This window comes from Taurulus bubalis, assembly GCF_910589615.1.
Source record: "Taurulus bubalis genome assembly, chromosome: 10".
Taxonomy (NCBI): domain Eukaryota; kingdom Metazoa; phylum Chordata; class Actinopteri; order Perciformes; family Cottidae; genus Taurulus; species Taurulus bubalis.
Window position 1 is genome coordinate 14,816,685 of NC_136598.1, and position 27,178 is coordinate 14,843,862.

Here is a 27,178-nt window from a genome sequence, read left to right on the forward strand (position 1 = left end):
CATTATTCTGTAATGGGGCATTCTGTTATGGAGCTTATTTTTCTTTGAGGCTTGTACCTTTGTACCAAACCAACTGTACTTTTAGTTTCTCATAGGACATGAACAGTGGTCTCCTGGACGAAAGTCCTGTGTTGGTTTGACCTATCCACCCCCCTCCCCCGCCACTCTCCCATTGTGGACTATCTTTCTCTTTGACTAATAATGACGCAGTACAGTATTTGATGCCGAGGACCAAGCATATATAATTTAATTTATAATTTAGTTTCTTTCAATTGATACACAACACCACAACAAGTAGAGGAGAAGTCTGCCTTTCCTGAGAATCCTCTCTGCGTCAGCAGCACTCACAACAAGTGACATGTTGTCTTAAAAAGTGAAAACTTTTCATTCTATTACTTTTGTCACTGGGGTTGGACAGAGTGATTGTGAACAGCATTACATGCACTTCAATATCATGCTGTTTGTGCTTGCTCTTGCCCTTGCCCTTCTGTAATGAAAATGATGCAATGCAAGACTTTCTTTAGTCATCACAAAGACAAATGTTATGCTTGAGTGAATACATATCAGTGATGAAAACGACTGCAATTCACAGCCACTAGTTTGGCATCGCTCCCTGTCCAAGACATGGTGGTATCCATCCACTCACTCCTAAAGTGTGTCTACATGATAGATGGGGAAGAATTATTTTAAATTGGTTGACCTTTATCCACAAATATTGCCAAACATCTGTTGAATACTTGCCTCAGGTGTGTGCCATTGAATACATAGTGTCAGTCCATACCATGTGGCTACAGCCTAAGGACCGGTGGTATGCAGACTATCGTTGTTTACATCAGGGATTTATCACAAAAAGTAACAATACAAACATTATCAAGGAATCAAGTCAAATAATTACAGAAATATGTACAGAATCATAAAGAAAATCACTAAAAGCACAATTACATGAAAAAGTGATAGACGATCAATTCAACCAATAAAGATTTAGCTTCCAAGGTGGAACTTCCAAGACATCCATCTGAGTCAGCTGCTTCAACCATTTGGGATGTCAGAAAGGCAGTGTTTAAAAAAATGTTTGTTTTTTTGTCTTTGGAAAGCAGTACTCACTATTCCATTTTTGGACCCAGCACTTTGATAGGAGAGACATTTTACACACTGATTCTCACAAATATTCCAAAATATTATAAAATTAACCATAAACCATTTCTAATATATAGAAAATATAGAAATATTTCTAAATATTGGCATTATTTTACAAAGCATTATGCCCTTTGTACATTATCTGTGCAGTTCTTATCACACAGTAATTCATTTTGATACACTCTCTCACTTTCTATTTCAACATCCTTGATACTTGATTACTGATTTTCCAATTACCAAATATGATAAACTTTAGTCCAGTTCCACCCTGATAGGCTTTCGTTTTGGCATTCTTGACATAATTATCTTTTCAATTTCTGTGTGTGCATACAGCCTTTCAGTCTCATGATTGGCAGGGTGTTTAACGATGCTAATTATAATTAACTGGCTCATGCCTTCATTTAACAAAGACAATGGGATTCATCATTATAAGAACATAGTTACAAATCATTTTGCAGTTTAACATAGTGAATCCAACATGGACTTTTTTCAGTATCTTTCTTAAGAATACATTTAAGACCAAACTTAGGAAGATATTGGTGAATGAGGCCCAATGTCTTTATTGTTGAATTGAAATGGGATGCAGGACTTGTCACCCAAAACAACACAAAGATGTATTGCTGTATCTGTTATTTCAGTTTTGGCCAAGTTCACCTCATTCTTACTCAGCAAAGCCCCCTGGGAGCTGCTTCAGGGGTTGCACACATCCACATGATTATATCTGGAAGCTGCAAAGTCCACATATAGTACCGGTCATTAGTTTGGCTTGGAACAACTCAGAGTTACTTCGAGTAAACACCATTACTCAAACTGCAAACCAGTCCTGGGAATAAGAGAGCGTCTGCAGACCAATGTCAAGTAATTTATGGGTGTATTTGTATACACACAGCAAACACTGATATCCATGTGGCACTTTACAGTGTCTCATAACTTCATTTATTGGACATCTTTTGTAACTTTTTGTTAAACATACATTTCATGAGAAGTCAAGTAGAGGAGCAGTGTAGCATGCATCACGTTCCCATCGCAGGCATATAGTCACAGTTAATGTTTTAATAAAAAATATGTACAGCAAATAATAATAATAATAATAATAACAATAATAATGCAATTTTTAAATTCAGAAAACTGCAAATATGTGGATATTGGTATAGCCACATTATACAGCAAGTAAATCGTCTCTTGTCTTTAACACACATTCCAATTAGTGGTTTTAAGATTAAGACCTCACAAATCAGTTTTAACACTGCAATGAACACTGACTTGATATCTATAAGATTTGCAGAACATTTCCATCATCAAAATGTAAATACATACATACAATAAATAGCAGTTTGCGACTTGTATGTGTGTGGTATACACAGATGGCTCCTTATGTGACAAATACAATGATTTTACATTATAATTTTCTCTATGAAACAGATCATTGTTACAGACATTTTTTGTTTTACATTCAGTGATTTGGAGAACGGGACTCCAAAAACAATTCACATATAGAGCCAACATGCCTTTGAATAAGACACTGTCAGTTTTTCAGTCACTCAGCTCCATAACTTTAAAAAGCAGAACGCAGTTTCCCCCTGTGGTGAGTTTTCCTGAACAGGATGAGGTATTTGCCAAAAGAGATCCATTTATTTAACGCTCTTCCCTCAGTCTGATCAGACAAGTGAGGCTGCAGTTTAGCAGTGCAAGATCTTAATGAATGCCTTCCTGAACTCGATATTAAAGGTGGTATATATGATGGGATTTATGGCACTATTCACGTAGCCCAGCCAAGTGCAAGCATTATACATCTCAGCGGGAACCTTGCATGTTGTGCAGTGGGTGTTCAAGATATGGGTAATGAAAAACGGCAGCCAGCATATGATGAATACTCCTGAGGAAAAACAAGAACAAAGGGGAATATTAGAAAGAGAGACTCAGAAAAGTGAAGAAGAAGCGGGCTCTTATATTGGATGCCAATATTGTAGTCGGACTCTAAAATACAAATACATATTTAGTTTGAATAGAGTTCCTCAATTTGATGTTGTAATCACTGCATGTTGTTTTGCAAGTGCAAAGATAAAAACAAAACATCATACATTATTGGATTATGGAAATGCAGTCAGTTTCCACTTGCATATTCACATAAAGCTGATTCTGATTTCATTTAACTTTAATGTCACTTATTGTAAATTCTTAATATAAAAGGTGAAACGCATACACAAGTCATTTACAAGTAAATCAACTTACCAAGGACAATGGCTAACATCTGAGTGGCCTTCTTCTCCTTCTGCTGGGAGATCTTTCTCTTGCTCATGGTTTTCACAGAGGTCTGAGTCTTGCCATTAGGTAAGGCCTGCGTCTGGAAGGCTTTGGCAACAACGGGTGCTGGTTCTACGAGGGCCTCCTTGGTAGGATCTCCATTCTTTTCTGCTTTCTGGCCTTCCTCAGGGGGTGTGGGAGGTGTGGAGGTAGGGCTAGCGTTGGTCTTGTTGGTCATCAGTTGCTGGTTGCTGGTGGCCGGAGTGTCTCCAAGAGCACATTGTGGCTGCTGCTTCTGTTTCTGCTTCTGGCTGCTTCCACTGTTGTTCAGCTCATCCAGCTCCAGATCTTCTCCCTCATTAACTACATCTTTAATGAATATCTAGGGGGAGGAGCAGAAAAACAAGGATTCAGATGGTCATTTTTTAGTCAGGCAATGGGTGGCATTTAAAATAACAGGTAATGAACATATACCAAATGATCACGCTTTGTAGTCTTTAACTTAGGTTTGCTTTGTTACCACACACACTTTTCAAGCTATATTTTCTCTTGAGAAATGGAGGAAAACTTCAAGGCGACACCTTGATAAATCGTTTACTGTCAGAACAATGTTTCAAACAATTAAACTAGTTTAAGCAGTAAACAAAATGGCAAAAAAGAGCACACACCACTTTCTTCTTGTTGACAGGAAAACTCCCATTAGATTTAACAATCATGGTGCATAACCTCACATCCTCTGGATGAGTGCACTTATCCTGCAAAGAAAACAGCTTTGTCAGGCAAGGAGAGGTTGCAATGTCAAAGCACAACTGATAAAAGGGCTGTCTAAGCACAGGTCCCACGGCCTACTGGGTCAATTGAGGGTATATCGAGCTCTGTAAAGAAAGGTGGTTTAGCAAGAATCTGATCTGCAGCCTCAACTGCAAGTCCATTTACCTGACAATGTAATACATTGGCGGAGGTTATTTCACCAAGAGGATGCAAACTCACCCAACGGTGAAACTTTATTTAAATTGTGTTCTTTTACTCCATATAGATTATGGACATAATCAGTCAATATGCTGCCATATAACCCCTTCACAGATTACATTTTTTATAATAATGTGTATTCTAAGTATTCTATATTCCCTGTAAACTCCCATGTCCGTTGTAAATGCTCTCCCTGACCTCATTTTATAACACACACACACACACACACACACACACACACACACACACTCACACACACACACACACACACACACACACACACACACACACACACACACACACACACACACGGTGAAGTCTTGCACAGACATGAGTAATGCAGTGCACTGGATGTAAATTATTACTTGACTTCCTGTGCAGAGCTGATTGAACTGCACTATGTCAGTAAAATCAATAGTCAGAAATGCAAAAGGTCATTTTAAGGCCATCATGATTCAAGTTGTTTGACGGCTTTCAACATTGAAAACCTGTCAGTAAATGTACCATTGGGATTACATCTGGTCTCCTGGATGGAACCAGTTACAGAGTACTCATTTATATACAGGAGGGAAGAAAAATATTTAAAAGGCCTGAGGTATAACGAAGTTTTCACTGTTCTGACCCTAGTTCTATAAGCACAGGCAGAGCCCTCCACTGGACTCAATGGGTTACACTAGTGTAGCTGGCCCATTATAATGTGTCTAACCTCTGCTATGCTATACGACACCCTCTTCAGCGATGGCTGTAAAAACTGCAAGTGCCTCTTGGTATACGGCTCTGCCTGTGTTTATAAAACTAGAGTTACAATAATAACCTTTAGTAATAGTAACCTTTGATCTAACTCACAAAGAGTGCAGTCAAAAGTCCTTTTAGCTTCGGAAGGTTCCTCACTGAGTAAAATGACCTGGAAAATCCAAGTGGCCACTACGATAAGAGCTGTTTGAAAGGTGCTTCAATGCTTCCTTTCTTAGTTCCTTTTGCACCCCCCACAATTCCTTGCGGCGGCAGCATTTAAAGTGACACACCATTTGGCTGTCCATGAAAATGAACAATATGCTTATCTTGCACAGGTTTAACAATTATTTGCATACAGTCATGGACTAATGAGATTCATATTGATACACATGTATAGACAGTGACAATGCTTTTGTTTAATTGTATGTATGTATGTATATATATATATATATATATATATATATATATATATATATATATATATATATATATATATATATATATATATATATATATATATATATACACACACTTGTATTTACTTGGAACAAATATATATTACAAAAAAGAATACGAAATCAAATTAACAGTAAATATGGCCAACTGTCAATGAACAAATTGTCATTCTCAATAACATGAAGCTCAGTAAAAAAACAAACAAGCCAATGATAGATTATTAAACTGTTAAAAATCCAAATATAACCAAATCGTTGAATTAATACACAATGAAACAGTTTCATTGATGTTGTCCATGAGTTAATTTTCATTTTCTACCGAAGTAGTGTTGATCGTTAAATGTGACAGCAGGAAAGAAGGAACTCCAATTTCTCTCCTTCACACACCACGAGTTAAGCAGCCTCTCATAAAAGAAGCTTTTAATATAGCTTGCATGCATAAGAAAATACATTTCCTGAGGTCATGTTTTAGTTGTGATTTTTGTAGTCCTTCTTTGTTGTGGCGACGTGGTTTTCTTTTCCTAACTCCTCATGAATTCTCCTTCACATCTTTCCTTGACCCTATGACATTTTCCATAGCGGTCAACACAACGTGGTTCAGAATAGACGTTAGGAGATCATTTGGGGACTTTTTGACCGCAGCCAAAGTCTCCACCAGGCATTTCTTGGATAGGTCATTAAATGGCACTTACAGAAAAGAGCATTCAAGAGTTTCAAAGGGACCATTCACCAAGGCCTCAAGCAGCAATAGCAGTTTCCACTGCGTGGAGGAGGCAAGCATCACCTGGTGTTGCCTCCTAATCCCCTGCAAGAATCATTTCACGGAGGGTGGCCAAAGACAGGTCTCTTGCCCTCTGCAAAACCCTCTGCCTTGAGGGTGTCTATTGCATACACTTTAACAGTGGCATGAGAAAACACTCTTTCTGCACACAGTGCAAAAATGAGAGAATAGACCCCAGTACACAGAACAGGGGATGTAGCCTCATTTACTTTCACCAGTGCTGACCACTTCACCTTGTAACAGGCAATGGTGCATCAAGCTCTAACAACCTGGATGGTTTGCAAAACTTGAGCAGACAGATCAGTCCTCTTCAGCCTGTTTTTCCCAGAAGCCAAGCCTGGAGAGGATGGCACACGGTGGGCAGCATGCTTATTGCCCCTGCCTCCTGATCCCCTCAGAACTGGGGGATGGTCCAGGACAGGTCGCCATCATTGGAGTCACTTCTGAGTACCATTCAGCGACTTGGAGCTACCAGAATGACCACTCTTCTGATGCTGTTCCCTCCCAAACCCGTTAGGGAGGGGGGAATGGTAATCAACCAACCAACCTTGCTTGTGCTTCCTAGCATCCAAACAAAGGCTGGCAAATCACCTCTGCAAAAGATCAAGAGATTAGATTTAGGTTGCGAAGATAAAACACAGGCCTGAAATGTCCTGTCTTCTTGGGGACCAGGAAGTAGGCTAAGTAAACCCGTCGTGAATGGGGACGACGGACACTGCCTGTTTCTGTAACAGGTCTCAGATCTCTGCTGAGAGTTAATCCATCTCCTTCTGAGAGGATATATTTACCTCCTTGATGCCCATGAACAAAGGGGAAACCTGTAGAGCTGGAGAAAATAACCCAGTGTCAATGTCTTGTCCATCCATTTTAATAACACGCAGTCATGCTACTACTCTTACAGAGACATTGGCACCACTTGCAGCAGACATTACTGCACTGCGTCAAATCCCTCTGGTTCCCGAGTGATAACCAAGAGGGCGAATATGGAAATGGCCAAGCCAGAGACAAGGGAGCCTCAATGAACACATCACCAGCTCACCAGTAAGCACAGCAGCTAACATTATGTTAATGTGTCTCCCTTTGGTCCCCATGTGTGACGACATAGATGAAGGAGGAACAGTCAGAAGTGTGTACTGCCCCCCTGTAAACACACATCTGCTGGTGTCATATCCAGGGCAGTCCTGGAAAGGCTGGTGACTGCTGAATACCAATATTTTGCGTAATCCATGACGAGACACTTAAAGCAGACGTCGTGAAGACGGGCACTAATGATATTCTTGGAGCAGCAACTAAATCTGTGGAGGTAGGCAGTCAGTGTGCAAATCAGGCAGCAACCTCCGGTTCTGATAAGTGAAGCCAATGCGGGAGTGTCTTAAACTTCCATTCTCTCTACTGGCCAGTAGAGGCGACAGCTCTGGTTGTAAAAAGAAGTCTGATTGTATGCAAGTCTTTGAGAAAATGACCCTACTTCTCATTTTATTACCTCAGTAAAGATGGTAAACATGAGTTTATGGTCTCAATTGCTTTAGGACGGGCTTTAGGACGGGTTGCCTTGTGATTGACAGGTCGCTACTGCTGCAAGAGCTGTATACAAGTTCTCTACGTCAGAGGTCCCCGACCTTTTTTGCGAACCGGTTTCGTGTAAGACAATATTTTCACGGACCGGCCTTCAAGGTGTGGCGGATAATGCTGAATTACGCTTGTGCACTTCATTTATGGGGTGACGTATCACGTCAGTTTTAATTTGACATTGTGATAGCGTTAGAAGTGTGATGATAATCAGCTATACAGAAAGCTCACCTTCAGCGAAGTGGCCGCATCAGGCTGGACAGCCTGACAGACGCGATGCTTCGGTTTGGTGTTGACACGTTTCCTGCGCTTCCTCAGTACCACATAAATTTTCACATAAACCAGCAGAGTGATGATGAAGGGAACATAGAAGGACACTATGGAAGAGTATACCACGAAGGCCGGATTGGCGATCACGCAGAGAGACTCATCACGAGTAGCTGTGGAGATAAGCAAAAGGTAAAGAAAGGCCCCTCAAAACCCAATTTAAATTATTATTTAGTATTTTAAATTTTGTTGCGTTTTTTTCACTGTGACCCTTGGAAAACTTCAACAATAAAATGGGGAGCATTGTTTGACCTTAACTTGCAGAACCAAGGGTTGCCCTTCAATTTGAATCTCTTGAAAATACGCTTAGTCACTTACACCATTAAAATGTTATTATCCCAACCTACCTCACTCAGAACTGCCTTATAGCTGATCAAGGAAGCTAGATCAGAGCTTCTAAATGGTGCCAAATGTACAGGTAACATCACCCCAATTTTTAACTGGCTACACTGGTTAATTTTAGATTTTGCTGATTTATTTTTAAAAGCCAGCCACATTTGCCCTGAAAAAAAAGAGCTTTTTAACGTCCTACACATCAAAACTCACACCCCCACAGTCTTATACTTTATTAATTCTACAACTAAATACAACTTTCATGACGTGCACAATTATATTTCAAATTGACAAACATATGTGGAATTATGGCACAATTCAAACAGGATGAAAAAAAAAAGGTATTTTGCTGTTGACTACCATACATATCTTTCCCCATGGTGGTGCACCAGAAAAGGGCAGGACGTCACCTCTCAATAAACCTCAGTCCCTAAAGGGCAGCTCCAGATTAAGCAACACTTGTTGCCACACAGCATTAAATAGTAACCGAGTTGTCATGGATACTGTAGATGTCACAGTAATTGTGTAGTTCATTTTCACAACTTGCTATCTTCACACTTCAGGATCGCTGTGGCTTTAGGAGACAGAGCGGGTTGTCCATTAAAGGGAAAGTCCAATTTCACATATGAAAATCTGTTTACTTGTCAGTACTCCTATTCAGCCTGTGAGAACATTATATATTCTAAGTCTGAAAGATGACCCTGTGACCCTGTGAATCTGTGTAATTGAAATGTTAAAACCTGTGTAACACACAGGAGGTTGCCATCATAGGAAATATAGGATCCAGTGTTTTCAGATCCCCCCCCAACTTGGAGGTTACATACTAAATGGATCAAATATCCCTTTTGAATTACCTTCTCGCACATGCATGCAGCCAAGCACACACACTTGTGACTGTGTGTGTGGGTGAATAGAAGGCACAATGTAAAGTGCTTTAGGTGAAAGCACGATAGAAGATGCAGTCTGCTTACACAAATAGGAAGTCATAGCAATCTTCGGCTGTGGCTCAGTAGGTAGAGGCTTGTCTTATAACCACTAGGTTGGTGGTTCAATAAATTCTGCATGTTATAATATCCTTGAGTGAGACACTGCATTACAGCACCCCACTGCTCCTATATGATAATAATTACATTCAGAGGTTCAATTTTGTGAACTTACGTATATGACAATTGTCATAAAGTCAAGGTTTTAAGGTGTCTGAAAGGATTAATGGTGACCTCTGACAAATTTGCTCTCATGCCACAGTTTTACATGCTTTTAACACAACTCTTAAAAAAACTACAACAATATACTAAATATGAGTTGATAAAGCATATTAACAAATTGCTTCAGTTTTAGCAGTTCCTGCTGGTCATGGTCCTCTGCTTTCAGGTTTCTGGAAGCTCACAGTGGTAAGCCACTCTTCACTTAAAAGCGGGTGAGAGGCTCACAAATCCAAATGTCTGAGTTCCGGCAGAATCAACGTCACATCAAGGCACTCAAAGGGATGAGTGGAGCTTCAAAGAAACCGGAATCGAGCAACAGTAGCCGGCCAGCAACAAGTCTAAGAAGCCCTTAATCTGCTTTAACTGTAATCCTCTGTAAAAGCCCATGTTTTGTATATTAAGTAACCTAAAGGGCTATTGCTCGCTTGTTACATGAGGTAATTATTTGCTGGTATGGGTAGCTTATATTCACTTTTATAAACACAATGCTGCAATGTACAGTGTGCAACGCTGTACATGGGCACTGCCACAGCCATTCCTCAGTTAGTGCAATGTTAATGCAAACATGGGCAAGCTAAGATAAATCAGCTATCTTTACAATGTGTCTCCAATGCACATGCTGTACAATACTGTGTACGGGATGGACCCATGATAATACGCTATGGTACTGCTATTGCTCCACCAATTTAGTCACACACAATGGAAAAAATATTTACCGTACCCTTACTTACCTGTGTTATTTAGGCCAAACATTAGGGGGCATGATATGGCAAAAGATAGTACCCACACCACTGAGATCATTACTGTGACCCGTCTCCTGGAACTGTAGCGGGTGTTGTACAGCATTGGCATTGCAACTGCTGTGTAACTGAAAGGGATGAAGAAAAAATAGCCACTTCATTTGAATGTAAGAAAATAAGAACCATAAAACACAACCTAACCCTCAAAACAACAGGGAAAGTATAACAAAATAAATAATCTTTGTTGTACATTTGCCCAGTTTGAATTTATTCATGTTCGTTTAATTACTAGTTCCCTTTCTTCATCAAGGGATTTTAGCTGAAAAGAGGACCGAGAGCATGAACCTACAAGTGGTAAAACCAAGAGATCTTGCCTGTCATCTTTGATCAGGACGTGTTTGATGTTGGCAGGCGCTTTATAAACAGCTATGTGCTGTGTGCTGCAGTTTACATGAAGAGGAGAGGAGAAAGTGTAAGGTAGTAGACCTTATCATTTAACCTTGCCGCATTGGTTGACCTTATTAGTGAGCTTTTTGCAATCACCAGGAAACAGATAGCTTTTTCCAGTGTGCCCTGCATTGATTTCTGTGCAATTTGGGTTGAATGACTTTGGCCAAAGCTTTTCAGAGGCTGTTTGGTTTGGGTATCTTTATGGAAACACAGAATACAAATAAGAATACATCTAAAAGGAATTGTATAATGTTGGTTGTCAAAGATTGTGCAACACACTGTACCAAAATTGAAGCGTTGGGTATGGAAAAACCTCACCAATAAGTCCAAAAGTTATAACGTACAGTGCTGCTGCAAGGCCAAACAAGAATACTTCACATAGATTGTATTGTAATTAAAGGGAGAATCTGCACAGGGTTTGATTAATTATTAAATAATTGGAACCAATATTGTAAATAAAGGCCATTGGTTTCATATGGTTGAATCACAGTTACCATAAATAGCAGCACAAATGATATGTACATTACAGCTGCCACATCAAGTGTTAGTACAGTGTAGCTTTTTATCCAAATGCATTGAAGGGTTGCCAATCACATACATTAAATATGTCTGTAATTAGTACAATCATAAAAATGACATATTGTCTCTGATATTAAATTGCGTGACACACTACCAAGCTCAGACAAAATAAGTCCACAGATGTCTATGTTTTTCTGCACACCAAATGAGAGGAATAGCCTGCATAGATGCACAGGTCATACAGCTCAAATCATTGGAGGCAGCGGCCCATCAGGACCAAGACCTCACACCACACTAGCAGTTTTTTCCCGTCGGCAGTCGGGCTCATCAACAGAGCCCGGGTCCCCCACTGACTGACTCTGACACCCCCAGCACAATTTCCTACCGGTCACTCCCCTGCACATCCCTTCATACCTCATATTTAAATGCACTTGTCACTTTAACATTACACTTTCATGACTAACTGTATTAACACAATTTATTGACATCACACAAATAAAAGAAAGTATTTTGCTTTACTCTGTGATCGCTTGATATTTAAGTGCACATTTTGATTAACTGAGAGTGTTATGATAGTTAGGTTTCTTGTGGTTCAAGTAAAAAAAACAATTGGCCTCTTGGAGACATAATTTAAGTTCTGTTAAATCACATTAGGCATGTGTATATTCATATCAGCTCCTAGACAAAAGCAGTTTTGCCGTATGCCTTCAGTCATCTGCTTTTAAAGAGGATCCAAGTAGCGGAGTTGCGTACATTTGTTCATCCTTTTAACAACAGAATAACTAACAAAGCTCTTTTCTGGCCTGCATTTCACAAATTTACAAAAGTACGATGTTGAAATATTCACAGTGGTGAATAAGAACAATGTTTACAATACTTTGATGCATACACATGGTTGTTGCCTGGAGCTGTTGAATTTGAGAAAAGAAAAATACATTTGTCTATGATTCTCATCTGAACTTTTACAAATCATCAGTCAGAAATGTACTAAAGCCAGGAAAGTGACTCCTGGTACTGTCTTACTCCTCTTTCCACCATTTCAAAAGTCAGATAAATAATATCTAAATGTTCATTTTGATGGTATTCCTCTCTGCTCGTAACATGATCTACTATGAGATTATTCAGATTAGCTTTTCTCCAGATACAAGACATTTGCATTTTAAAGTAATTCATTCACTTCAGTAACTGTTGGAAATATGTATGTGTGTGATGATGGTGAGTATTTATTTTGCATATGGATTTAAGATGAAAAATGCAGCCGAGCAGAGAATCATCAAATTAAACATAAAATTAAAAAAGTCTATAAAAGGAAAATATGTGAAATTCTCTATACTTGCTAACAAGGACATAGCTCTCACACTTTAAATACATATTTGGTTTGCCAACATCACATGATTACTTTCTTCAGTTCTTTATTAAAAGCGTGTGCTCTCCGCCCCCTTCGGCAATGTGTGATCCACTTAATTGTCTGTCATTCAATGAGTCATCACGCCAGTTGCACAGCTAAATAAGTCAATGTATTTTTGGACAAGGCATTATACTGAATACAGGAAAAGGAGGTGGTGTCGTGAACTGCTCACCTCCTTTTGAAAAGAACACTGTCTAAAATGTTTTGCATCTATACCTTCGATAATCAATATTCTTATATTAACACAAATCAAATGTGTAGATGCAAGGGGTTGCTCTTTGTAACAAACTCACACAGAAGGATTGCTCAACTCTGCAGTTCCTTTTAGCTTGTTTTATCATCTTTCTGCTCATTATTTGGTATTAAAGGCAACATTATTGTATCGATTTAATCTCAGCACCAAGTAGCAGACGCTACAGTTGGTGGGTTGTTAGTGCATACAGTGAAGCATTTAAAAGCTAAAGACAGATTTATTTTAGAGGTTAATGGAGTTGGACCTTTCTAAATATAGACGTTTTTCCCCATTACTACAGATAACCCTAACATCAGGCTAAAAAGTAATGTTTCACTGCCCTCTCTGTCTGAAAGTTTTAAGCCTGCTGCACTTCTGACCATACGCATCATCACTGATGGATGTAGGTCAGATGTGTGCTCTGTTGCACTGTAACTACACCCAATGGAGACTACGTTTACATGCACACTCATATTCCACTATTGTTCCCAATATGACAATTTGATACGGGTCATGTTAACATCATATTGCGTTTGGATTTTCTGAATGTTTTAGTTCTTACTCTAAATGGAGCATTTCAAGACGTGGGATGTGCCGATATCATTTGGGTTTTATGGTTATGAATTTCCGACATGTAGACAGCGCTTTTGGAAAATGTGTCTCGATTGGAGTTTTTACAGCACTTTGCAACACACAGCCTCTTGCCTGTTTACGTACGTTTTATACAAACCAACAAGCCAACAGTTTGTTTTTTGAATATGTTCAAATATTGCATTATCAATCTTTTCAAGAAGGTGGTTGAAGGAATGTAAGAGGATGGCTGTGGTATACACCCAAAGGGGCTTTTGAAGTCAATTCGAATATGCACGGCTCCATGTAAATTAGAATATTAGTGTAATATTGTATTAACTATGCAAACAGCTAAGTAGGAATATTGTCGGTAGCACTTTATAAGTACACACTATTTAGCATTAGTAAAGCATGAACAAACACTGAATTCATTAGCACGAGTGGTAGCATGTTTCTCAGTTTGCTGGTACAAATGACTGACTATGAGTATCTCGCCATCACCTGGATTGGTCTACTTACAACGGAGGTGGCACGTGCCGGTACCTATCTCTGGACTAGCGAGTTAGCGGGCGAGCGGGAGGTAGCGAGCTAGCCATAGCTAGCATAATCAATAATATCTATGTGCAACACACATTATAACAAACTATGTAACACTCGTGCCACTGACGGGCTTGGCCCACCAGCACCATCATATAATTAATGTTCTTTATCGTTTGTGTTGTGTCTATTTTTCTGTTGAGAAGATAACCGAGACTTGCGTTAGCTTTGAAGCACTGCTTATAAGTGCTTTATAAAACATAGATAGTCTTCACTTTAGATGAGGTCACAGAACATACTTCACTAATACTTAACTAACGAGAATTAACTTCCTGAATTAATCATGATTTGCAGCATTTTTTGATTATCACTTACTAACATTTTACAAATGATCTTATTAATCATCTATAAGTCCTTAATACGTCATTTACAAGTGGAGAATCAATCATTTATAAAGTATGAAAACCCGAGCTTATTAATCAAGAATGAAACATTTATAACTGTGTTTATGAATTGCATACTAATGAGTTACTAATGAGTGTTCATGTTCGAATAATGATTTATAAATTATGAATTAAGTGTTAACTCATACTTAACTAATGCTTCATAGCGTGCCGTTATTATAAAGTGCTACCCTTAGTTTTTGCAGACATACCTGGCGGACCTGCACCTTTCTAGTTTTGTTAATGTTTTCCACAGTGGAAATATACATCCTAGTTTTCAACTCTCTCCATAGCCTTTGACATTTGTATCATTATGTTGTTGATCTTATGGCAGCTTAGTATGAGATTGTATATGTTCTTGGGTATTGTAAGATACATTACCTGAATACAACATCCCCTATCCTGCACATTTAACCTTTTTGTTAAAGAATATATTTGGGAACAACTTTTCCTCATCAGAGGCTAACACAGCATTCTCTTTTGATGGTTTTGTGTATTCCTATTTTCCCACTTCTGTGATAGGTGCTTGAAGTCCGTATCTAAAAGCCTATTTCCTTATTGTTTGTGTTAAACACAACATTGGTCAATAACTGAAAAATAACTGCTTCATCATTAAAGTTTGTGCTGACAGTGTGCAGGGGTTCACGACTTTGCCATTAGATTTCAATTACCTAAGCACCTGTCTCGTTTCATTTAGCTGACGCTTTTATCCAAAGCGACTTACAATAAGTGCATTCAACCATGAGTACAAACTCAGAACAACAAGAATCAAGTAAGTGCAATTTCTTCAATAAAGTTAAACCACAAAGTGCTATCAGTAAGTGCCATTTAGGTGCTACTAAAGTGCTACTACGACGCTACTTTCCTTATTCAAGGTGTAAAAAGATGTGTTTTTAGTTTGCGACGGAAAATGTGGAGACTTTCTGCTGTCCTGATGTCAATGGGGAGCTCATTCCACCATTGAAGAGCCCGGACAGCAAACAGTCGGGACTTTGTTGAGTCATTAAATTATGCACACTTTTATAGAAATTGCGGCAATTTGAAATGTTCACATTTATAACTCTGGAACACCTGGTAGTCAATAATTAGGATGAGGGCTCACTTTCATATACGGTAGATATGAACGAAATAAAGGTGTTGTGAATGGTGTGAAATAAAAGTGTTTAGTCTAAACATAACCATGTGAGCTTTGATGGTCATGCTCTAAAATCTTTCCTTTGAAAATCCATAAAGAAAGCATGACAGGCAGCCCTAAACAATTTATGCAGTGGCAAACTCACCGATCAATGCTGATTGCACAGAGATTGAGGATGCTGGCTGTACACATCATCACATCCAAAGTGACAAAGATGTCACAGTGGATCTTGCTAAAGCGCCACTCTCCCACCACCTAAAAGAGAAAAACATCAACAACATCGTTTACAGCAACAGTCAACAGAAAAGTGACACATTGGTAGAAACGATATGTATTACTTCTTCAACAAAAAGCAATCCCGACAGTAAAGCGTCCTTGTATAATTTATTTTATTTTATTTCCACACCGATAACAGCAAGTGAGGGATATAAAATTGAATGAAATGAAAGAATGAATGAGTGTAAAATGAAAAGGCATGCTACAAATCTGATGAACAGCCCGAAGCAGTCTCAACTGAAGTAGTGAATTGCATTTTACAGTATACACAACAGAATTCAAATTTGTCTATTAATGATATCAAAATAATGTTACAGCTGACATGGTGGAACAATGAATTATCTGATGTTATTTTATTTGTTTATTTGAAGTAAAGAATAACATTGACCGTAACAGAAGCAGTGACTAACGTACGTACTATATATATAGTTGAAGCACATTTCCAACACCACTACCTTGATGGGAATTCATAGTTTAAGTAATCATTTACATTACAGTTAAAAATCTTAAAATCAGTGCATGTAACAATCAAAAACAAGCATCTGTGATGACACGAAGACAAACTTTAAAACTGACAAATGAAACATGAAACAGAACGCAAAACATATCCAGTATGGATTTTAGTATACAAATAATTCAGTGAATTCATAATATCTTTTCACTTACAACAGGCGGAATCAAATATATTATATATAGCAAGACTATAGGCCCCCTTAGTGTTAGCAAGATAAGATGGTCTGCTGCCCCAGATGGCTCTCAATCTAAGACATGTTTAAAACCTTTTTGTATTCAAAACTTGGTTGCTCTCTATTTTATAGTTGAATCCGGAGATGAAACCACTATCATTAAGGATTCCGAGCTGTCCGATGCCACCCACCTCGCCTGCCAATACATCCCACCTGCTTCCTCCCACGGCTCTGAAAAAGGTGAAAGATATGAGCATGTAGGGGGGAAACTCCTACCTCTCTGTGGCAGATTAATCGATGTCCCTGGGACATGTCTGCATAAAATAAACAACAGCTTCATGCTGTTGCTAGTGACCATAACACTCGTGGTGATTGTGAATCATCTGACAGCCTGATGAGAGTCCTTCTCCCTGTCACAACCTCTCCTCTCCCCGCTTCTTCTTTTGCATTTTTCCAACCTCTTCACGTCTTCGCAGTATCTCCACTATCCTCCGTTTCTCTCCCTCTCTACCATCACTTCATGTTCTTGTTCTTTACAGGTATATGACGATCCAGAAGTAGCTCTTCTCACCATCAACCGTGCCTTTTTACATCTACATCAGTGCTGCAGCCCGTACGTAACAAATTAAGGAGCCTCACAATACTTGAAATCCATGACAGACCCTTGTGGCTGCAACACCGATTTATTCCCATCAGTGTGGGGAAACATATTCTGTGGATAATAACATGCTTGTCTCAGACAATAAAATAAAAACATATGCTAGAGAGGATAATTAGTATTAAATGTTGACTGTGGAACTTTTCAAACTTTATTCATAACTTCGCACTGCGCATAGCTATGAGGATTTAGAATGTATCAGCATTCTGATTTAATTTGCAAAGGTAAGGTGTTGGCAAATTGAAAATGCAATAATGGAGACTGGGGAACTGAGAAAGTGGTTAAAAAAAATACAATTTGAGGGTGAAAGGAAACCAACGCTCTCTGCTCTTTCATCTGAAATAGGCTGCATTTCATAATAATAAACAAGAAACTTTATAAATATAAGACGATTGCAGAAATGTTTAGGAGTTGAGAAAGAACATATTACATATAACATACTACTCATGACGTGTCTCTGTATCACAATGTTGGATGGATGGAATAATCATATTATGACATTCATCAATGGATACACACTAATCTTTGTTTCGTACAGTGGCGGACCGTACATTTTCGACCTAGGCCTTCTGTGCCGTCTGATATCGTATACATAAATACGAGCATGACGGGATGCTGCGTCATTAACGGACAATGCATGTAGTTCACATCAACAAGAACCAGTCACATTTAGTTATCGTTACCTTCCTAAAATAATGGCCTAAGATTTTCTTGCCTAAATCATCTCCTCATGATACTGGCCACCCCTGGTAAAATCTCCTACATCCTCAGTTCAACAGATCATGTGATTCTACCCCCTGTATAACAGCCTATGTCAAGAGTGTGACTTCAAAAGTGTGAAGTGTGAGTGTGAAGTCAAAAGACAATGTGACTTAGGCAATTCTACAAGATTTCTATTATGGCATTTTGAAGCTAGCATTTAAGCAAGCAATTTAGTTGGCATTTTTGTCTCACATGAACATAATATTAGTAATCATAACATAATTTGACCGTTATTACAGTATGCCTGTTGTGCAGTGTCTAGAGGCAGCTCGTGCACCCCTATTACATTGGTATTAGTTTTTTGTGTTTTCTGAAAAACCTGAAAAAATGACTTAGGCCATTATTTTAGGAAGGTGATGTTATGTAGCCGAGGGTTTATCTTGCGCCTATAATTCACTCTATTAATAAAACAACAACACGATGCTGCGTAGTTTACACAAGATGGCAACCACTTTTATTCTCGTTACACACTACACTAGAACATTTCCTCTCCTCCTCTCCTTCCGTCTTTCCCTTCACAGCCCTCATCCGTCTCCTCCTCTCACCACACCTCCACACCTCCCCCTCTGCCCCCCCTGTTGAGCTGCACTTTCGCTGAGCCCTCAACACCCAATGGCTCTTCCAATGAGCCCTCAACAACAATAGGCTCCTCCACCCTCCCCCCTCTCTCTGTGACGACTGACCAGGTGAGGAGACAGCTGGAGAAACTCCACCAAGGCAAAGCTGAAGGACCTGATGGCATCAGCCCCAGGGTCCTAAAGACCTGCGCCATCCAGCTGTCTGGTGTCCTGCAGCACCTCTACAACCTCAGCCTGAGGCAGGAGGAGGTCCCGGTGCTGTGGAAGACGTCGTGCCTGGTTCCTGTCCCGAAGAAGTCGATCCATCCGTCCTCAACGACTACCGACCGGTTGCCCTCACCTTCCATGTGATGAAGGTGCTGGAGAGGCTGGTCTTGGTCCACCTCCGACCGCAGGTGAAATCGTCGCTGGACCCTCTACAATTTGCTTACCAGCCTCATGTGGGTGTGGACGACGCCATTATCTACCTGCTGCACTGAGCTCAGTCGCACCTGGATGGTACCGGTGTCTCTGTGAGAGTCACTTTCTTTGACTTCTCCAGTGCATTTAACACCATCCACCCACTGCTACTGGATGAGAAGCTGCGGGTGGTGGGGATAGACTCGTCCACCATCTCCTGGATCACTGACTACCTCACAGGCAGACCACAGTTTGTCAGAATAGGCTGTGTGATGTCTGGGACGGTGGTCAGTGATGTTGGAGCCCCACAGGGAACTGTTCTGTCTCCCTTCCTGTTCACCCTGTACACCACTGACTTCCAGTACAACACGGAGTCATGCCATCTGCAGAAGTACTCTGATGACTCTGCAGTGGTCGGGTGTATAAGGGATGGATGGGAGGAGGAGTACAGGGCAGTGGTGAGTGACTTTGTGAAGTGGGCCGGTGAGAATCACCTGCTTCTGAACGTGGCTAAGACCAGAGAAATGGTGGTCGACTTCAGGAGGAAGACAACAGCTCCTAGTCCTCTGAGTGTTCTGGGGGAGGACGTGGACATAGTGGAGGAGTACAGGTACCTGGGTGTTGCCATCGACAGCCGACTGAACTGGAAGGCCAACATCAACGCTGTGTACAAGAAGGGGATGAGTCGACTCTTTTTCCTGAGGAAGCTTCGATCCTTCAATGTGTGCAGCAAGATGCTGGAGATGTTCTACCAGTCGGTTGTGGCCAGCGCCCTGTACTTCGCTATTGTCTGCTGGGGGAGCAGCATTGGAGCCGGTGACACCAACAGACTTAACAAGCTAGTTAAGAAGGCCGGATCCATCATCGGCTGCAAGCAGGAGTTTCTGGAGCAGGTGGTGGAGAGGAGGACGGTGAAGAAACTTTTGTCCATATTGGACAACCTGGACCACCCTCTCTACCACCTGCTGCAGGGCCAGAGGAGCACTTTCTCTAACAGATTCCTCACGCTCCGCTGCAATAAGGACCGTTACAGGAGAACATTCCTGCCGACAGCTATACGGCTTTACAACAAGTCACCGCTTGCTAGTTCCTCCGTGGATTAGTTCATCACTGTACCATACATACTTTGCATTTTGCACTATCTGTTTATCTGTTTATCTAATTTACTTATTTACTTAATGAATACACTCTTCAGCTGTAAATATAAATATATTTCATTCCAGTTAGTTGGTATTCTATTCTATTGTGTATATTTAAATATATATATATATTTCTTTATTTTAATTTGTATATATCTCTCATCCCTGTTGCTTCTTTATATATTTGATCTTTTATCTTGTCTGTTTGTATTTCAAGTGGTAAGGCGCTACTGATGACGACAAAACAATTTCCCTTTGGGGATTAATAAAGTATATATTCATTCATTCATAAAAGCCCCAGAAATGTACATCAGAACACATCAAAATTCACGTGAAATATTCCCAAATCCCCTTCATGAGTGATCTCACTATAAAACAGGGTCCTCTCAACAGCAGCAGCAGCAGCAGCAGCTCTCCAACCACTTCCACGGCGCGAGCTAGCTATGTGGAAGTGTGTGGCGGCGGAAAGCCAAGCGGGGTGAAAAAAACAAACACAAAAAGCAGAAAAAGCAGTTCACTCATCAGATACTGTTTACTTAAGCCTGCTAGCTTGCTGGACATGTGATTGGTCAAAGCGCCAGCATGACCATTAACATGCGCTGTGATTGGTAAATGGGCCACCATGAAACGGAAAACTATAGCTAGTAAGGACAGTTCAGGTTGTTGAAACAAATGTGAGAGAAGTAATTGCATTTTTAGTGTTTTAGTTTTTTTCATACTTTTCATACTTAATGGCTGAAGGAGGAGGAGAAACGGACTTGGTGGCAGAGGGTTATGGGCATGTTTGGCAGTGACGATCCTCACTGGCGTCCATGAAGTGCACCGATAAACTGAACAACCACGCCATTGAACTGTTTGTTGACAAAGAGAGGCGGATGGACTTTGTCTTTATTTTATGCATGTCAAACTAAAGATCTGATTTGTTGAAGTCTGTGATAATCAACGATAACGTCCCCATGTACTTTAATCCACTCTTCTCCCATAGAGACAGAGGTGAAATCTGATTGGATGAGAGCTCTTCTTAACAAGCTGCAGGCTGGAAGAAAATAAAAAATACATGTAAATAATAATAAAATAATAATACATGTAACAATTAAATTATAAAATAGCTATAACTTTGTGATTCTGATTAGGCCAGCGGAGAAGGCTTAGCAGGCGCTGAAGGCCCACCACTGCTTTTGTATATGATACACCTTTTTTTATAGAATGAACCATAAAATGATGTTAAACTGGACTTTTTTGTATTCTCCTTAGACATGTTTACAGTGAGTGTGTGTTGTAGCCCACTTGTTGGTTCTCTGGCTTTACATGTGTTGTACTTGTATGCAATTTGTGTAGTTCTGAATGCTGTCCAAAGGTGAATGACTAAGAAATCCACGAATAAAAAAAAAGAAGTGTATTTTAATTCACTTTGATTTTTCAATAAGCTCTGAACCTCAAGCCATGCGTACAGTTTCCTCAATATGCTCTATCATCAGTCACACTTTACAGAAAGAGAAAACTGTGGCAATTAATGCTAATTCAGCATTTAATAATAAAGGGCAAGTAGAATGCCCTGCCCACACTCTGTGACTAAGCTCTCAGTAAAGTTCATGCTGATACATTATTAACACAAGGAACTTAGTAAAGGCCACGTTCGTTGATACAATAAATTAAAAAATAATAAAATGTCTGCCATAAATAAAGAAGAAAATGAAGTGTGTTTTCAGTGGGATTGAAGGTTGTTATGTGTAATAAAGAAGAGAAGAAAAAAAAAGCAATATTGTTACCGAACACAAATACTGTGTTTGTTGTCATTATCTGAAGCTGCATGATTTTTAGCTGTGTCTCTGAGGGGGGAGACTTGCCCTGAAATACATGAAATGAATTAATAAAAACTTCCCAGAAAAAGGAGTTGCAAGCCATTTTGAGTCTCCAACAGTGTACATGGTCACCTTCCCTTTCACAATGAAAATCTAGAGATTAATATTATACACTGGCTCCTCCGAACATGATTAAATATCAACATTCCCACTTGAATGAAGGAATTAATGAATATATACTTTATTAATCCCCAAGGGGAAATTTGTTGTCGGAGTAGCAATTTACAGATTAAAAATAACATAGTTAAAACAACTGGGATGAGAGATATATTCAAAAATAAAAATTAAATAAAAATAGCTGGGATGAAAGATATGTACAGCGCAGAGTATTATTTAGGAAATGAAATTAAACTTAAACAATAGAGAAGTGCAAAAATGCAAAGTATGTATGTGTAAGTATATGAAGTGTTTTCCTGTGTCTGTCCTTGTGACAGAGGAGCTGGATGAATCTTTTGGAGAAAGTGCTCCGCTGACCCTGCAGTAGCTGGTAGAGAGGGTGGTCCAGGTTGTCCAATATGGACAAAAGTGTCTTCACCGTCCTCCTCTCTACCACTTGCTCCAGAAACTCCTGCTTGCAGCCGATGATGGAGCCGGCCTTCTTAACTAGCTTGTTAAGTCTGTTGGTGTCACCGGCTCCAATGCTGCTCCCCCAGCAGACAATAGCGAAGTACAGGGCGCTGGCCACAACCGACTTGTAGAACATCTCCAGCATCTTGCTGCACACATTGAAGGATCTAAGCTTCCTCAGGAAAAAGAGTCTACTCATCCCCTTCTTGTATAAAGTGTTGATGTTGGCCTTCCAGTTCAGTCGGCTGTCGATGGAGACAACCAGGTACCTGTACTCCTCCACCATGTCCACATCCCCTCCCAGAACACTCAGAGGACTAGGAGTCGTCGCCTTCCTCCTGAAGTCCACCACCATCTCTCTGGTCTTAGCCACGTTCAGCAGCAGGTGATTCTCACCGGCCCACTCCACAAAGTCACTCACTACTGCCCTGTACTCCTCCTCCCATCCATCCCTAATGCATCCGACCACTGCAGAGTCATCAGAGTACTTCTGCAGATGGCATGACTCCGTGTTGTACTGGAAGTCAGTGGTGTACAGGGTGAACAGGAAGGGAGACAGAACAGTTCCCAGTGGGGCTCCAACATCACTGACCACCGTTTCAGACAGCACACGGCCCATTCTGACAAACTGTGGTCTGCCTGTGAGGTAGTTAGTGATCCAGGAAATGGTGGACGAGTCTACCCCCACCACCCGCAGCTTCTCACTCAGCAGCAGTGGTTGGATGGTGTTAAATGCACTGGAGAAGTCAAAGAAAGTGACTCTCACAGAGACACCGGTTCCATCCAGGTGCGACTATCGGCTATCCAGCAGGTAGATGATGGCGTTGTCCACTCCCACATGAGGCTGATAAGCAAATTGCAGAGGGTCCAGCGATGATTTCACTTGCGGTCGGAGGTGGACCAAGACCATCCTCTCCAGCACCTTCATCACATGGGAGGTGAGGGCAACCGGTCTGTAGTCATTGAGGCCAGATGGAATCGACTTCTTTGGGACAGGAACCAGGCACAACGTCTTCCACAGCACCGGGACCTCCTCCTGCCTCAGACTCAGGTTGTAGAGGTGCTGCAGGACACCAGACAGCTGGATGGCGCAGGTCTTCTATCAAATATTTTAATTTTTTCAAGGTTTTATTGTATCTGTTTATGTTACTTCACATTAGCAGGAGGCCTGATGTACCAAAAACAGTTAGTTTAGATTAGAAAACGTTATTAATCCCCAGTGGGGAAACTGCTTTGCCAACAAAAATAAACAACAATAGACACAGTGCACAACAGACAAGAAACACATTACAAATAATAAATAACACCAGTCAAACATCCCACTTCGAACACATGCTGGATAATCCATTTTGATTTTGACAAGACGCAGTATTTAGTTCTCAACATATTAATCGAAGGAGGATTTCATCCACATTGGTGTTATTAGTGTGTAAGGATGAAAAGGATTAACAAAATTAACTGAACTTAAACAGGTTATGTTCTCTCTGTTATTATCACACAATCATTTGGCACAGGAAACCATAATCGTCCCCCAACAGTACTCAGGACAACAGGTTGGAACTGCAATCAATTAAACTGTAAGCCTAAATAAATTAATACTCATGATCTAGATATGGATTCCTATGGCTCACATAAATAATTTGTGACAAAATTAGTCATTTAAATGTGTCTACCTTTCAGCCCATTAAATAAATTAGTGAAAAAATTGCAACAATCCTACACTGTTGCTCCACTATTACTGTGTCCAGTTATGAGCTCAAGGACTATCCAACAGAACACATAAGAAACACCAGATTGCTTAAAGTTTAATGACAATCTAAAGCTTTTAAAATCATCTATGGTCTTTTTTTTGTTCAAGGGGCACTCTGCAGATGTTACACATGATTGACAGTTTACTCATTAGGAGTACTACTCAGCCTGTGAAAACAATTAAATATGTCATCTGTGGCTCTGGTGGCAGCTGAGAAAATTACCTTGACAATGTCATAATGATGTTATGGTTATCTCGGCTTGGGCTTGGAGATCAAAACATTTATGATGACAAGCTTGCTCTTGTCTTCATTATGCAGAAAGTGTCCATAGTGGGTTTTTACATAGAAACTGAAAGAAGCAGGGATGCCAACAGAAACGATAAAGCAGCCGACTGCTGAAAATGCATCTTAGTAACCTGATGCTGTCTGCGTGTCTCCAGCACTATAACAATACAGGAAACACAACTGGCACATCTGTGTCACTGTTGTGTTCCTTATATTTGATGAAAGATTCAGAGCGGCTCCAGCGATCACCACACTCAGAATGTTTTGTCCACCTGTGCAGCTATAACACCTTATACCATCAGGGACTCACTTTTCTGCTCTGATCTCAACACTAATATTTCATTGAGAATGTTTTATGCAAAAATGCTTTGATGTATTGCAAATTGTAATTTATCTCGTTTCCAAAATGACTTTAATGTAGGCTCCCCTCCGTGTGGACCCAGCTGCCCACGTCAACAGAGAGAGCAAGTAAATAATTCGGAGAAAAAACAAACAGTGTGCCGGTTGCATACTTTAGGGACAAACAAGCCTTTGATCAGAAATTTTATTTTTGTTTTTGTTTATTGGAATGAAAATTTACAACACTACCCACAAACAGTGCTCCTATCCCTGTAAGATCACCACTGTGATGTATGTACAAACATACACATACATGGAGACCGGCAGACACCACAGAAGATTAGAGTCCCTGTCATCTTAGTTTGCCTTTCTCAACATCAGACAGCGCGACCTAAAGCCTGGTCAGAAATAACCATGCGAGTGAAGATAGACGGAAGAAATGAGCAACGATCAAGAGATAGAGAGAGAGTCGTCTGAAAGATAGCCCCCATCCTGCTTGCCATTGATTCAGTTGATTGGAGATTATTTTATGCGGACCCGAGTCTCTGTTCTGTTTTAGCTTGCACTGGTTAGCAGGCATTGATGCTCTAAAAAAAAAAGATGAAAAACAGCAGCGCTGCATTATCCCACACAGCAGGGAATATATACATACAGGGATGTATCCCAGAATTAGGGGGAAAATATTTATAGACATCTGACCTCTGACTGAATACACCAGTCTGACATTTTGATGTTGTCAGTGTTGCTACATTACAGGCCTTTAACCAGTGCAGGTCTGATATTTACAATGCTGATGTGAACATATCAGCCGTCACCCTTGTGTCACCTTAAACCTTTGACCTGCTGATAACTGCGGACCGCTTGCTTGGCTAAAAATATCTTTCCTCCAGTATTCCACTGGCCCCAGATTTGATATAAATGCCTGTTGTTGGCATTATATGCTTTCCTATTTTCTAATGCCAAATGGTATTCTATCTTTAAAGTGGATAATTTTGTGTTTCTTGCTTTCCGAATCTACCCGCTGATGTGTTTTTGTCCATATAAGCATTCATTATAATGGAGATACGATAAAAACAGGAATCTTTTCAAAGATGTTCTACTGCAAGTCACTTTATTTTCAATAACAAAAGATAACACAGAGGAAAACAGAGGTAATCTGTAGCTTTACATATGTGGAGAGCATGTTGGCTGCTCAGAGCATATCAAGTTATTTATGTGCAACGAGTGTCCCGTATGTGTGTGTGTAAATGTTGTGTATCCTACCTCTAAGTAGACGACCCAGGGCATAACCAGTGTGGCCACCAGGAGGTCAGCAACAGCCAGGCTGACAATCAAGTAGTTGGTAGTGGTCTGCAGCGCCTTCTCTCTGGACACAGCCATGCACACCAGCACATTGCCGAAGACGATGACGAAGATGAGCAGAGTAAGCAGCATGGCATAGTAGTTGTAAGGGTGCTTCTGCTCTTGATCCGTTTTGTTGAAGCCCCATGTTTCATTGTCATTAAAACTGTCATTGTAGGCATACTGGGTAAAGACATCCATTAGCTGTGAGTGACGAAGGCCAAGAACGGGCCCTATAAAGACAAAGAGAGGAAACAGCATTTGAATGTGGTTGCATTCATGTGAATGTTTGCAGTTTCTGGAGAAAACAAAAACTAATGTCTTGGATAATCTGTATTCATGCACTAAATACTGGGCATTTGTCTATGAATCGCTTAAACCCTGCCAAACTTAGTACTGGGTGCATCTCTACTCTGAATTCTAATAACATGATGTAATAGGCATTAAACGACTTCCCTCTGATAAAATGATAGCCATAAACATCCTTGAAAGAACCTAAAGTGAAACATCAGGACTTTAAAAGTTCAAGACTTTATTGAACTGGCAGAAATCCAGTTCAGCTGCTGGCAAGTGCCCAACATATTGTGATATTAAAGCCATGTATTTCCCACTATGCAGAATGCTCTCTTTTACAACTACTAAAGACGCTGAAACACAACACAAGAACTCACCCTCTTGTGACACAAGTATGTGATGTGTGTCTGCTCACATCCGTATAGACAGATGTGTGCAGACGCACATCACAT

General features: G+C 40.2%; 1 protein-coding gene across 1 annotated transcript; it reads right to left on the reverse strand.

Annotated features, from left to right (window-relative positions):
- Positions 1-2,816: 2,816 nt before the first annotated feature.
- Positions 2,817-26,648, reverse strand: drd2a (dopamine receptor D2a; the record flags this gene model as incomplete). Its single annotated transcript, XM_079225486.1, has 7 exons — positions 26,355-26,648; positions 15,935-16,044; positions 10,487-10,623; positions 8,122-8,330; positions 4,050-4,136; positions 3,370-3,763; positions 2,817-3,013 (listed from the first exon to the last, which is right to left on the reverse strand). Exons 1-7 carry the CDS (start codon positions 26,631-26,633, stop codon positions 2,817-2,819), a joined length of 1,413 nt encoding a protein of 470 aa, XP_079081612.1. The 5' UTR covers positions 26,634-26,648.
- Positions 26,649-27,178: the final 530 nt, after the last annotated feature.